Source organism: Tupaia chinensis, unplaced genomic scaffold (assembly GCF_000334495.1).
Source record: "Tupaia chinensis unplaced genomic scaffold, TupChi_1.0 Scaffold000320_1, whole genome shotgun sequence".
Classification (NCBI taxonomy): Eukaryota; Metazoa; Chordata; class Mammalia; order Scandentia; family Tupaiidae; genus Tupaia; species Tupaia belangeri.
Window position 1 is genome coordinate 77 of NW_006159813.1, and position 13,466 is coordinate 13,542.

At 43.3% G+C, this 13,466-nt stretch overlaps 1 protein-coding gene across 1 annotated transcript; it reads right to left on the minus strand.

The window, feature by feature from the left end:
- Positions 1–682: 682 nt before the first annotated feature.
- LOC102486317 (unconventional myosin-Ih-like) lies at positions 683–13,170 on the minus strand (the record flags this gene model as incomplete). The annotated part of the gene is made up of 3 exons (XM_006151579.1): positions 13,141–13,170; positions 2,575–2,736; positions 683–798 (listed from the first exon to the last, which is right to left on the minus strand). Coding segments are annotated over exons 1-3 (308 nt in total), but the record flags the coding sequence as incomplete, so codon positions are not given.
- Positions 13,171–13,466: the final 296 nt, after the last annotated feature.

Here is a 13,466-nt window from a genome sequence, read left to right on the forward strand (position 1 = left end):
AGAACAAGAGGTAATACTATGAGATGGGCTCTGTGTCCAAGATCAGAAACCAAAGTAGGAAGGCCTCCCAGAGTATAATCTTAGCATACTACAGAGTCTGAAAGCCAGCTCTTTCGGGAATTGCTGGTAATGGGGGTGATGCAAACAGGTGTATAAATGCCTTGGGAAGTAGAATAGCTGTCACCAAGACAAATGAGGGCAGACCATAAATATTAGCCCAGATGTCAACAGGGAGGGAAATTCGGCAAGCCTGAGAGTCCCCCCGACTGGGCAGGAGGTGGCTTATTCTAAGGTTCCACAGCCCTGGTGAGCGTCTTACCAGCAGCCTCCTTAGCCACCAGGACGCGCAGGCACCAGTAGATGGCACTACAGCAGCTCGCTTCCCAGAGAAGATATCTCTCCAGCCACCTTGGGATTTCTCAGCTGTTACACAAAATTCTGCCTCTTATATTCCATAATGACCTACTCAAGTTTTCCATTGTTTGGAAAGATTTATTTCACAAAAAGACAGCAGCTTATGTGAGGTAGAGGACTGAATGAGCATGCACCAAGGGTTTGGAAGGATGGATGGGTGTGGGTGGGCTGTTAGGGGTTAAGGAGGGAGAAAGGCTGGAAAAAAGAAGAGAAAGGATGGAGAAGTAATAGAAAAATGCTCCCAGGGATGACTCTGGGTGCTACTTACACATGTGGCGGCAGTTCAAAGAAATTGACCCCTTGATAAAGTTCCATCTGGCTCATGGTGTAGATGTCCAGTTCCTGGTATGGATTCACAGACACAAGGAGGGTCCCAATGTACGTCTAGAGGGGTGGACCAGAGCATTGGTGAGGGATTCGGGGTGTGAACTGCTGTCACATGCTAGAACATCCATGTTTTTACTATTTTTAAAATTTTGCTAGAGGATAAGACAAATGAGGGCAGACCATAGATATTAGCCCATTAAAAATGTACTTGCTAGCGAAGACAGAGAGAAAGAAAGTGAGAAAGTTCGCCCCCTAGGGGGATGTGGCTGCAATCCCTTCTTGTCCATTCTCCCCTTGGGATTTTGGGCATGCACGCATGTGCACATAGAATGTTTTCATGCCTTTCGGTCCAGGACTCCAACCAAAGAGTCAGTCATGTGGGATCCAATGCCTTAAACTCCGCACCACCTGCTGGGCCCATGAGATGATTATTTTAAAAAATGCTTCTGAATGTCTAATTTATTCATTGCCAAAACTAATAAGGGCTGTCCTAGTTAAGGGAGCTGGATCCCATATGGCAGACCATGATTCAAACCTGGGCCCTGGTGACTTGAAAAAACATGCCAAGGCATGTGTGCACATGTCTGAAATCCTTCCGGGATGGTGAAATGAAGGACTGCAGTGTGACCAGGTCCCACTGAGGGGCACTTTTTCTCTCTTCCTCTTTCCTGTCTCCCTCTCTCTGTCTCTGAGTGCACATGCCCTCTGGCAATTAAAAGACCCTAATAAAATCTCTAAGAAGTGGGACAAGCAGGTGGTGTAATGGGTCGCTGGTCTCGAACCTAGCGGCTTAAAACTCACATCAGGAGCCTGTGTATGTGTGCCCAAGATCCCAAGAGGAGAATGCAGAAGGGATTGCTGCATGTCCATCCGACCTGGGAGATGATTTCTCGCTTTCCGTCTGTCTCTCCTGTGAGCCCATGCACAACAAAAATCTCTCTCAAAAAAAAAAAATCTAAGAAGCTAAAAAAATTTGATAACACCCCTATCACACATAGGCCCTATTTACCCTAAACAATTTACCTCAAGGTCAGCCGATCAAATCAGGGTGTAATGATAGAGAATAAAAACTGGCCATGACTAGATGTGACAAAAATCAGGGGAGAGGGCTAATAAAATGCTGCGGTCGGACCTCTGAGGATGTGGTAGATAATCTCTTGTTTTTTGCCCGTGGCATCTTTTTCCCCTTCTTCCAACAAATTCCTTGGAGAAACTTCCTCACCTCTTTGTCGGTGTGGTCTGCCGGACTCTGAGTCTTCCTCTCACCTCCAGGGGCGGGCCTAGTTACCCGCCTGGCCAATCCAGATAGTCCTCACTCGTAAGCCATAAGGATTGGTTCACAGACAAGCACGTGACCACAGATGGTCCAATCAGAGCCTATCAAGGTCAGCCTGGGACATTTAGAGGAATTGCCTCCCAGAAGACACTCTTCTCCCTAGCAAGACTAAGCTGATGGAATGTGAGTGGATCTGCTGAAAACTATCTTGCCACTGTGCAAAGAGAGATTGCCTGAGAAGACAGTGAATGCAAAAGAAAGCAGGGCAGAGAGATGGAGAAAGATCACTCGCGATATCGTCTGAGACCCGAGAGGCAGTCCTGTACCCTAAAGTTACAAGAGTCCATATATTCTATTTTGGGGTTTAGGCCAGTTTCAGGTGAGTCTCTGTCACTAGCAGCCATAAAAACCTTAACACAAAAGATCAAAGCCCCTCTGGTAATGGTCCCTGGACACCTCCCGTTAACGGCACTTAATAGTGTTCACAATCATCAAGGCCGCATAGACGGGGAAGGAACAGCCACTTTGGAAAACAGCTGAGAAACGGATTGAATTACATAGATGAGGTTCTCGCTGAAACGCTTGCGCAGGTTGTCCAGAAAGGCAGATTCGCTGGTGTAGGCGTCCAACAGCACGAAATCCTGCACCCCGACCTTGTCCCGGGCGGTCAGCGCTCCTTCCATGTGCAGACGGATGTGCTTCCTCCTCACTTCTTCTTTCTGCAGGAAACAGAACAGGCCCCAGCAGCTCATGTACCTGGTAACTGCTCAGACACATCTAACGCATGGAGACCTAAAGCTATTAAAGTCTGCTGTCTTCCTTAGACGGTGCCACCTGAGTAATGGCAGCAGCCAGGTGGTGATGCGGTAGTAATGCAACCGAACCCGCAGAGTTCCAGGATCGGTCCTGAGGCCACTCTGTGCACACCAGGCATGCACCTGTGTGTCCAGGATTGGGGCTGGCTAAGGCTGGGGGTGGGTCACAGCAGGAGGATCCTGCTAGGGATGTCTGTCTGCCTGTCTCACCCTTTTCTGTGTTTCTTCCTGATGGAAGGAAAATAATTTACAATAATCAAACAGTAACAACAGGAACAGCAGCTGACAGGAGGAGAGTATTTGCTGTGTCAGCACCACTATGGTTTATGTATTATCTCTTTTCATCCCATTCTGACCCCCTGAAGTAGGTACAGTTTCATACAGATGAGGAAACTAAGGCACCAGTCCTGCCAAAGATCTGCCGAAAAGGCAGAGCCGGAATATGAACCCTACTGCAGGCCGAGAGCTGGCTTTCCTGACTACCATGAACCCGGTAAATGTTCACTGTCTAAATTCACTGTGTCACGAAAGGGAACTTCTCTGTGACAGAGGAATATTCAAGGAAGGACAGGGCCAGCAGGTGGCATGGAGGTTAAGGCAGGTAGGTCCCACGTTGCCAACTGCATGGTTCTAGTTCCAGATCTGGCAGCTTGAAAAACACCCCAAATCCTGGGAGAAGTGATTGAAGTGTGGCCATCTCCCCGAAGGGTGATTTCTCTCTCTTTCTTTCTGTGCATATATATATATGTATATATATATGTGTGTGTGTGTGTGAATATATAAACTTGAGATGGATCTTAGGCATAAATATTGATGCAAAACTTATATCACCACTAGAATAAAACAGAGGAAACCTTTGCACTCAGAAGAAGGGAATTTTTTTCTTAGGATATAGGAAGAAATAACAATAAGAGAAAAATACATAAGAAATTAGTCTTCATTAAATATGAAACTTCTCATCAGAAGATAACTGTTAAGAAAATGAATAGGCAAGCCACAGACTGGCAGAAAATATTCACAAAATATATACCTGCAAAGGATTTATATCCAAAATAAAATATTTCTAGAGCTCTATAATAAAAGACAAACCCAACAGATATTGGGTAAAATGCTTGAATGAGCATGTCACACAGGAAGACAGACAACTGTTTGATAAGTATGTAGAAAACTGCTCAACCTCATTAGTCATCAGGAAAATGCATATTAAAATTATACTGAGGAGACCAGCCTTATAGGAAAGTAATTAAGAGTCATACTTCAGGGACTAGATTCCACATGGCTGACCATGGTTTGAATCCAAGTCCCAAGAGCTTGAAAAATACACCAGACGTGTGCATGCGTGTCTCAAATCCTGATATGGCGGAGAAATGGAGGAAAAAGGACTGCGATGACCACACCCTATTGAGGGGCGCTTCCTCTGTCTTTCTCCCTCTCTGGTAAGCACATAGATCCTCTGGCAAAAAGAAAAAAATATATTAAAAACCAACACATTGGGCCAGCCAGGTGATATGGTAGTTAAGGTGGCTGGATTCCATATGGTTAAATGCATGGTTCGAATCCCAGACATAGCAGCTTGAGAAACACACCAGGTGTGTGCATGTGCATGCCCCAAATCCCAAGGGAATGGAGAAAGGATAGCCATTCTCCCGGGGGAGGAGGGGAATGATTTCTCACACTCTCTCTGTGTCTCTCCCTAGTGAGCACACGTGCCCTATGACAAAATTTAAAAATAAAAAAATAAAAACAACACACCAAGATACCACCAGAATAGTTAAAATGAAAAAGATGGGCAACTCCAACTCCTGGTGAGGATGTGGACCAGACAAAACTCTCATCCGTCACCGGCAGGAAAGCGAATCCCGTCACTTTGGGAAAAGGTCTGACAGTTTCTAAGGAAATTCACCATGTCTCTGTCTTTTTTCCACCCTAAGTATTTACACAAGAGCAATGTAAACATCTGTCCCCCAACAACACTTCAACACCAAGTTCAACTCAAGCTTACCTTTACTCATAATGGCCCAGGCTGGAAACAGTCCAAATACCCGTCGCTGGAGGGTGGAGTGGTAATTCCATACAAAAGAACGGGGACAGCCATAAAAGAGAAGTAACGGGCGCACGCGATAGCGTGGACGACTCTCACAGACATGTGCTGAATGAGAGCGCCCGGACACAAAAGCGCGCCTACTGTAAGAGCCCCATCTCTACGACAGTCCAGGACAAGCAAAACTAATCTACAGTGAAAACTAAGAACCGCTGCTGCCAGGCTGGATGACGGTCAGGCAGAGGATGTTTTTGGAGCAATGGAAATGTTCTCTACCTTGATAGGGCTGTGCATTTCATGGGCGTGTCAAAATAAGTTGTTACAGTTTGAGGCATTTCAACATATGTGCACTTTATTTTTTAAAAATAATCAAGTGAGGAAGGAGGTAGAGAGTGGGTGAAGGCAGAAATAAAAATGGAATGGGAGAATGATTACACTATTCTGCTTACTTTGTATACATTTGAAAATGTAATACATATACTTATAATATTTATTAAAAAAAAAAACAAAAACAGAATGACCACCAGATGTCTCCATCCACTAGCCAAATGGAGCAAGAATAACCAACCACCAGCAGCTTAAGGCTGAAAACAATGTATTTAGATCAAACAATGTTTTAAACTTAAAAATATTCCCATTAAAATTTTCTTAATGCCAGAGGGTGCATGCATGCACAGACCCACGAGAGAGAGAGAGAGAGAGAGAGAGAGAGAGAGAAGTAGGGGTGAGAGTATCACTGGGTTGCCCTTGTAAACGCAGGAGGGCATCTGGGGAACTGGGGAGTCTGGGCAGAGGAGAGTTTGCAGGCCACTGAATATGCCCTGGATCTCTGCTCCCCAACATCATTGTTTGAGTACTTCCTTCACATTTAAAAAAAAGAATTATTTTTATCATTTTTAAAGAATTATTTATTTTATTAATTCCATTTGTTATTATTATTTTTTAATTTGACCAGAGAGAGAGAGAAAGAGAAAGTGAGAAAGCAAGCTGCCAGGTCTGGGACTCAAACCACAGTTGCCATATGGGAGTCCAGTGCCTTAACCACCACACCACCTGCTGGTTCCTCTAAGACTTTTCAGTAGAGTATGCGTTTAAAAAGTATTTTTTAAATAAAATGTATCATGTATTTATTCTGACCCTACTGATTTGATACATAACTAAGGGGATTGCATTTAACCTTGTTTTTCTTATATGTCGTTCCTTTCCCCGTTCCTTTCCCCCATCCAAATATCCAGTTCACTGGCACAAACGTTTTCTGTTGGCTGTGTCCCACATCACAGACACATTACCTCAAAGTAACAATATCTGGGGAACCAGGAGTTAGCGTAATGGCTATGTCGACCGCGGTTCGCATCCCAGACCCGGTGGCTTAAAACTCACGCCGGGTGCGTGTGCGTGTGTGCCCAAGATCCTGAGAGGAGAATGGAGGAGAGGGGATTGCGGTGTGACCATCCCCCCTTGGGGGTGATTTCTCACTTTCTATCTCTATGTCTCTGTCTGTCTGGCGAGCGCACATGCCCTATAGCAAAAACCTCTCCAAAAGAAGAGACAGAGAAACAGAAAGCAAGAAATCCCCCCCGCCCCCCAGGGATATGGCAATGTTGCAATCCCTTCTCCTCCGTCCTCCTCTTGGGATTGCGAAACACATGCCCAGCATGAGTTTCAAGCCACCAGGTCCAGGACTTGAACCAGAGTGGACCTTATGGAAGTCTAGGGCCTTAAACACTATGCCAACTGCTGGCCCTGAAGTAAAGATATCAATATTATCATGAAAATTGTTACTGAAAACAGTTTCAAGCTTTTGAATTCTTTGTCCTCAGGGTCTATAGCTCACTGGGGTTGTGTACACACATTGGTGTGCTTTTAAGTTGCCTTGAAATAGCTGATCTCTATTTGGCTAAACCAGCAACTGGATCCATATTTAAATCCATTACTTTCATTTTACTGTTTGTCTTCAGGGTTTTGTTTTTCCAAAGGGTGTTTTTTATTCTTCTCTCACTTACCCAGAGAGAGAGAGAGGAAGAGGAGAGAGAGAGAAAGAGAGAGCATGGTCACACCACAACCCTTCTCTTTCATTTCTCCCACAGCTTGGGATTCTGGGTACTCAGGCATGTTTCTCAAACCACCAGGTCTGGCACTTGAACTGTATAGTCAGCCATGTGGGATCTAGTTGCCTTAACCACTAGGCCATGGCTAGCCTGCTTTGTAATTATTTTATAATTATGTAATTTATTTAACGGCTCCAAAGAATAAAGTCAGACACATTCAAAGAACTAGCTCTTACCCCTGCTGCTTCTCCCCACTCCCTTCCTCCTCCTGTAAATAACTGTTGTTAACATGCTAAATACAAATATAACCAAATACACATGTAGATGTTTCCTTCCTTTGTTAGACACGCTTGCAAACTCTGCGTGTTCTTTTTTCACTTCGTCTTTTCTCTGGGAAATCTATCCTAGAGATCACTGCAGAGTTGTTTATAGAGACGTTCCTCATTACTTTCCAGAACTGCAAAATACTCCATTGTTTGTACTTAATGAACTGTAGTTTATTAAAACAGTCCCATACTGAGGGATCTTAACTAGCCTCTCTCTGACAGAAATGGACAGAAAACAATGGCAAAAATTCAGTAGGACACAGAAGATCCAAACAGGACAATTAACAAACTCATGTAGCACGCTGCACCCAACAGAGTAGACCGTGTCATTTAAACATGCATAGAACCTTTACAAAAACTGACATCAGGGACCAGCAGTTAGCATAATGGCTATGTCGCTGGACCCCCATGTAGTCAACCATGGTTCTAGTCCTGGACCCGGTGGTTTAAACTCACACCAGGCACATGTGTGAGCATGCCCAAGATCCTGAGAGGAGAATGGAGAAGGGATTGCGGTGTGGCCATCTCCCAGCGGGGTGATTTCTTGCTTTCTCCCTCCCTGTCTCTCTCTATCTTTCTGGCAAGTGCACATGCCCTATGGCAAATCTCAAATTTGAAGTATTTAAATCACACCAAATTGAATTCGATCAAGTTTCTTTTTCTTTTTTTTTTTAAAGAGGGTTTTGCTTTAGCGGATGTGTGCTTACCAGAGAGAGACAGAGACAGTGAAAGGGAAAGTGAGAAATCACCCTCTGGGGGGGACAGCCACACGAAAACCCTTCTCCTTCATTCAGCTCCCAGGATCTGGGACAAGCATGCACACACGCCCAGCATGATTTTCAAGCCACAGTGTCCGGGACTTGAAACACAGTTGACCATGCGGAAGTCCAATGACATAACCACTACACCATCTGCTGGCCCTGGTCAAATTTCTAAGCTAGCGCTATCTAACAGAACCTCCTGTGAAGAGGAAAATGTTCTGTGGCCGTACTGTTCAATGTGCAGCCACTAACGACAGACGGCCCGAGCACTTGAAATACAGAGGGTAAGCCTCAGAAACTGGATTTCTTGTTTTGTTTGCTTGTTTGTTTTGGGGCTAGAGGGTGTGTGTAGTTGCTAGAAAGAGAAAAGAGAGAGTGAGTGAACTCCCAGTGGGGCATGGTCAGGCCACAATCCCTTCTCCGCCGTTTCTCCCCCCATCAGGATTTTGGACATGCACACACATGCACCCAGTGTGTTTTTCAAGCTGTTGGGGCTGGGACTTGAACTGTAGTCACCATGTGGGATCCAGTCCCCTGTGCACAGGGGTTAGACATTGTGCCATGGGGCTTGCCCTGTGGATTTTTAATTTAATTTTAACTGAATTTATATAGCAATAGTTGACTAGTGACTAGCATATAGACTGCAGAAGTTTAGGTATAACTTCCAATTCAAAGGACAATAAGCAAAGAAAACCTCTTTACACTGTATTTAGTATACGGTCACCTAAATCCAGACTGGGAGACTACAGAATGAACTAACTGTGTTGTCAGAAAAGTCACGGCATATGGTTTTTGTTTTGTTTTGAGAGTTGTTTGTTTGTTATAGGGCGTGTACACTTGCCAGAAAGAGCGAGACAGACAAAAAGCGAGAAATCACCCCCCAGGGGGGATGTCCACGCTGCAATCCCTTCTCTTCCATTCTCCTCTCGGGGTCTTGGGTGTGCATGCACACGCGCCTGGCGTGAGTTTAAGCCACTGGTCCAGGACTCGAACCGTGGTCGACTACATGGGAGTCCAGCGACATAGCCATTATGCTATCTGCTGGTCCCCATGGCATATTTTTTCTATGTAGAATGCATCATGACTTTTCCAATAACCCAACAGTTTCTTCAACAGTTGTTGAATACAAACTTCAAGGGAGCCTATACACTAAAAGAGATGAAAGAAGGAAATACAAATTAAAACCACAATGAGATAGCACTTTATGCCCAACAAGATGGCTGCAAAAGGGGCCAGCAGGTGGCATGCTGGTTAAGGGCACTGGACTCCCACATGGCCGACCACAGTTTGAGTCCCGGACCTGGCAGCTTGCTTTCTCTCTTTCTCTGTTCCTCTCTGATCGAATTAAAATAAAATAAATAAATAAAGCTAAAATAAAATAATTGTTAAAAAAAAATACAGGGGCAATAAAAAAGTCAGATACTAATAAGTGTTGGTGAAGAAGTGGGAAACCTGAAACCCTCACTCATTGCTGATGAAGTATAAGATGGTGCAGCCACTTTGGAAAACAGTCTAGCAGTTCCTAAAAAGGTTCAGCATAGTTACCACACAGCGTATCAATTCCACACAAGGGAAATGGAAACAGGTCCACAATGTGGTGATTCCACAATGCTTTGAATATACTGAAAACAACTGGATTGTACACCTACAATAGAGTAATTACATCTTAATAAAACTATTGTTTTAGAAGAGATAAAAGAGTTACTAATCACTATATATGAATCTTACATGAATCCTGGTTCAACCAAATAGCCTATTTTTAATTTTTTTTTTGAGAGGTTTTTCGCTATAGAGCGCGTGCGCTCGCCAGACAGACAGAGAGAGACATAGAGACAGAAAGTGAGAAATCATCCCCCAGAGGGGATGGTCATGCCGCAATCCCTTCTCCTCTATTCTCCTCTCGGGATCTTGGGCACGCACGCACACGCGCCTGGCGTGAGTTTTAAGCCACCGGGTCCAGGACGCAAACCGCGGTCAACTACGTGGGAGTCCAGTGACATAGCCATTATGCTAACTGCTGGTTCCCTATTTTTAAATTTTTGATAAAATCTAGAAAATTTGACCACTGACTAAATGTTGAATTATATTAAGGAGTTACTATTAATTTGGGTAATAGTGGTATCATGGTTATATTTTTAAAAAATTCTTTGTTGTGGACAGTAGATGGCACAGTTGGTTACATTGCTGGATTCCCATATGGATGACTACAGTTTGAGTCCTGGACCTGGTGGCTTGAAACTCATGCCGGGTGCATGTGCACGCCTGCCCAAGATCCCAGGAGGAGAATGGAGAAGGGATTGTGGCATGGCCATCCTCCCGGGGGGGGGATCTCTCATTTTCCCTTTCACTGTCTCTTTCTCCAGCAAGCGCACATGCCCTAAGGCAAAAACCTATTTTAAAAATTCTTTATCATTTAGAGATAAATACTGAAACAGACATAGAGGAAATGACATCAGGTCCAGAATGTGTATCAAGAGAATCTGTTTAGGGAGGATGAGAGGAGATATAGATCAAACAGTGGCCACGAGCTGGTAATTATTAAACCTGTGATGGTTACAAGGAAACTTATTATACTATTCTTTTCACTTTTAAAGGAAGCTTGTTTTATAATATATAGAAAGTTTTTATGTATTATGACATGTACCTAAAATGTTTCACAAGGGCCAGCCCCATAGCCCAGTGGTTAAGGGAGCCAGATCTCACATGGCTGACAATGGTTAGACTCCTAGTGGACTGAAAAACATGCTGGGTATATGTTTTTGTGTGCCCAAAATCCTGACGTGATGGAGAAATGGAGAAGGGCTTGTGATAGAACCGTGTCCCACTGGGGGTTGCTTTCTCCTTCGCTCTGTCTCACTGAGCCACTCACCCTCTGGCAATTAAATATGTTTTATAATAAATTTTAATGATTACTTGGAAATAATCAACAGGTGTAAGACCAAATAATGAAAAATTATTGATATGCAGAATAGATAAATTTCTAGATGGGATACACACTTGTGGTTGGCAAGGGGTGATGGGAAGGCATGGGAAGAAACTACTTAATAGGAAGGTGCTTTACTTTGGAGAGATAGAAATGCTTTGGAACTAGAGAAAGGTGATAAGTATACAAAAGTGATAGTTGTGAATGCGCTAAACATTACTGAATTTGTTCACTTTCAAATGTTTGGTTTTAGGTTATATGTGTTTCATTTTATTTTTTAAACTTTATTTATATATTTATTTATTTTAATTTGACCAGAGACAGGCAGAGAGAGAGAAAGCAAGTGCCAGATCCAGGACTCACACTGTGGTTGGCCATGTGGGGGTCCAGCACCCTTAACCACCATGCCACTTGCTGGCCCCACACCTCAATTATTTTTTAAAAGAAAAAAATATTTAAAAAAAATTTAGAGATATTTTTGCAATAGGGCACGTGTGCTCACCAGAGAGAGACAGAAAGACAGAAAGTGAGTAATTACCCCTAGGGGATGGGCACACCACAATTCTTTCTCCTCCTTATCTTGGCATTTTACGCATGCATGCGCATGTGCTGGTGTGAGGTTTTCCACCCTTAACCACCATGCCACTTGCTGGCCCCACACCTCAATTATTTTTTAAAAGAAAAAAATATTAAAAAAAAAATTTAGAGATATTTTTGCACTAGGGCACGTGTGCTCACCCGAGAGAGAGAGAAAGACAGAAAGTGAGTAATTACCCCTAGGGGATGGGCACACCACAATTCTTTCTCCTCCTTATCTTGGCATTTTACGCATGCATGCGCATGTGCTGGTGTGAGGTTTTCTTGTTTTTGTTTTTGTTTTTTGAGGTTTTTGCTATAGGGCACGTGCGCTTGCCAGAAAGACACAGAGAGACAGAGAGACAGAAAGCGAGAAGGCACGCCCCGGGGGGTGGCCACGCCACAATCCCTTCTCCTCCGTTCTCCTCTTGGGATCTTGGGCACACACGCACACGTGCCCGGCGTGAGTTTAAGTCACCAGGTCCAGGACTCGAACCACGGTTGACTACATGGGAGTCAAGCTACATAGCCTTATGCTAACTGCTGGTCCCCCCCCCATACAGTCTTTCTAAAAATTATTTAATTTTATTAATTATTATTAATTTTTAAAATTTATTGTACAGTGACAAAGAGAGAAAAGTGAGAAAGCAAGCCACTAACTAGGTCAAGGACTAGAACCGTGGCTGGCCATGTGGGAGTCCAGTGCTTAACCATCATTCTACCTGCCAAATTGGTAAGCATGAAATTGTATGCCACTGGGTTACCAATTTATATTTCATATTTGTATTGGCCATTTGATTCTAATATAAAATGCCTGTTTGTCATTTGCCCATTTCTAGATTGAATCCTTTGATTTTTCTTATTTAGTCCTAGATTCTCTATATGTGTTATTAATAGCTTTCTCCTCACTCGATAGCTTTTCTTTTGACTCTTTTTATCACTTTCAAAGAAAACAAGTTACTGATTTTTTACTGGAGTCAGTGTTGCATATCATTCTCTTTATGGTTGATGCTTTTCTGTGTGAATAATGAAGATATCTTTCCATATCCTGAGGTCATGATCACTTTTTTTTTTTTTTTTTGGCAGCAGAGCGTAAGACCTTTTCATTGTACATTAGACACACGTGACGCCTCCAAATGCCGGGACCTGGGGAGGGCTTGTCACGCTCTGCCCCAGGAGGAAGCCCGAACGATCACTTTTATATTCACTCCTAAAGTTTTATAGTTTCGCTTTTCACGTATAGATTGTTTGATAATGACTTTCTTGAGATACAACTTACATATCATAATTCACCAATTTAAAGTGCTCACAGTTTCTAGTTTATTCACAGAGTTGTGCAGCTAGCACCACAATCAATTTGAGAACATTTTCACCACCTTGAAAAGAAACCCCATCCCCTTTAGCAGTTACCTCAAACCTCCTAGCACATGGCAATCACTACTCTACTTTCTGTCTCTCTAGATTTTCTTGTGATGGCTGTTTGATAAAAACGAAATCATACAGTATTTAACTTTTTGTAACTGGCCTCTTTCATTTAACATAATGCTTTTGAGGTTCATCCATATGGTAGCATGTATCAGTACTTCATTTCTTTTTATTGTCACATTCAAGTCTGTAACTTGCTGGGAATTACCTTTATGTATGGTGTGAGGTAGGCATCCATGGTTTGTCTATATCTCCCAATGCCCCGGGAAGATATTTTGAAGAGGTTCCCCTTTGCTTATGCTCAGTTTTGCTATCTTCATAATAGTAAAGTATCCATTTATTTGTAGGTGTGATCCTGGGCTCTCTGTTCTGTTACACTGTATCCTCAAATCCCAGTACCAATATTATACTGTTTGGATTAATATACTTTATAATATGACTTGGTACTAGTGCAAGTCATCAAACAACAAGCTAGTCTACATTAAAAACTATCTGTCACCCTGGGGGTGATTTCGACTTTCATTCTTGGTAATT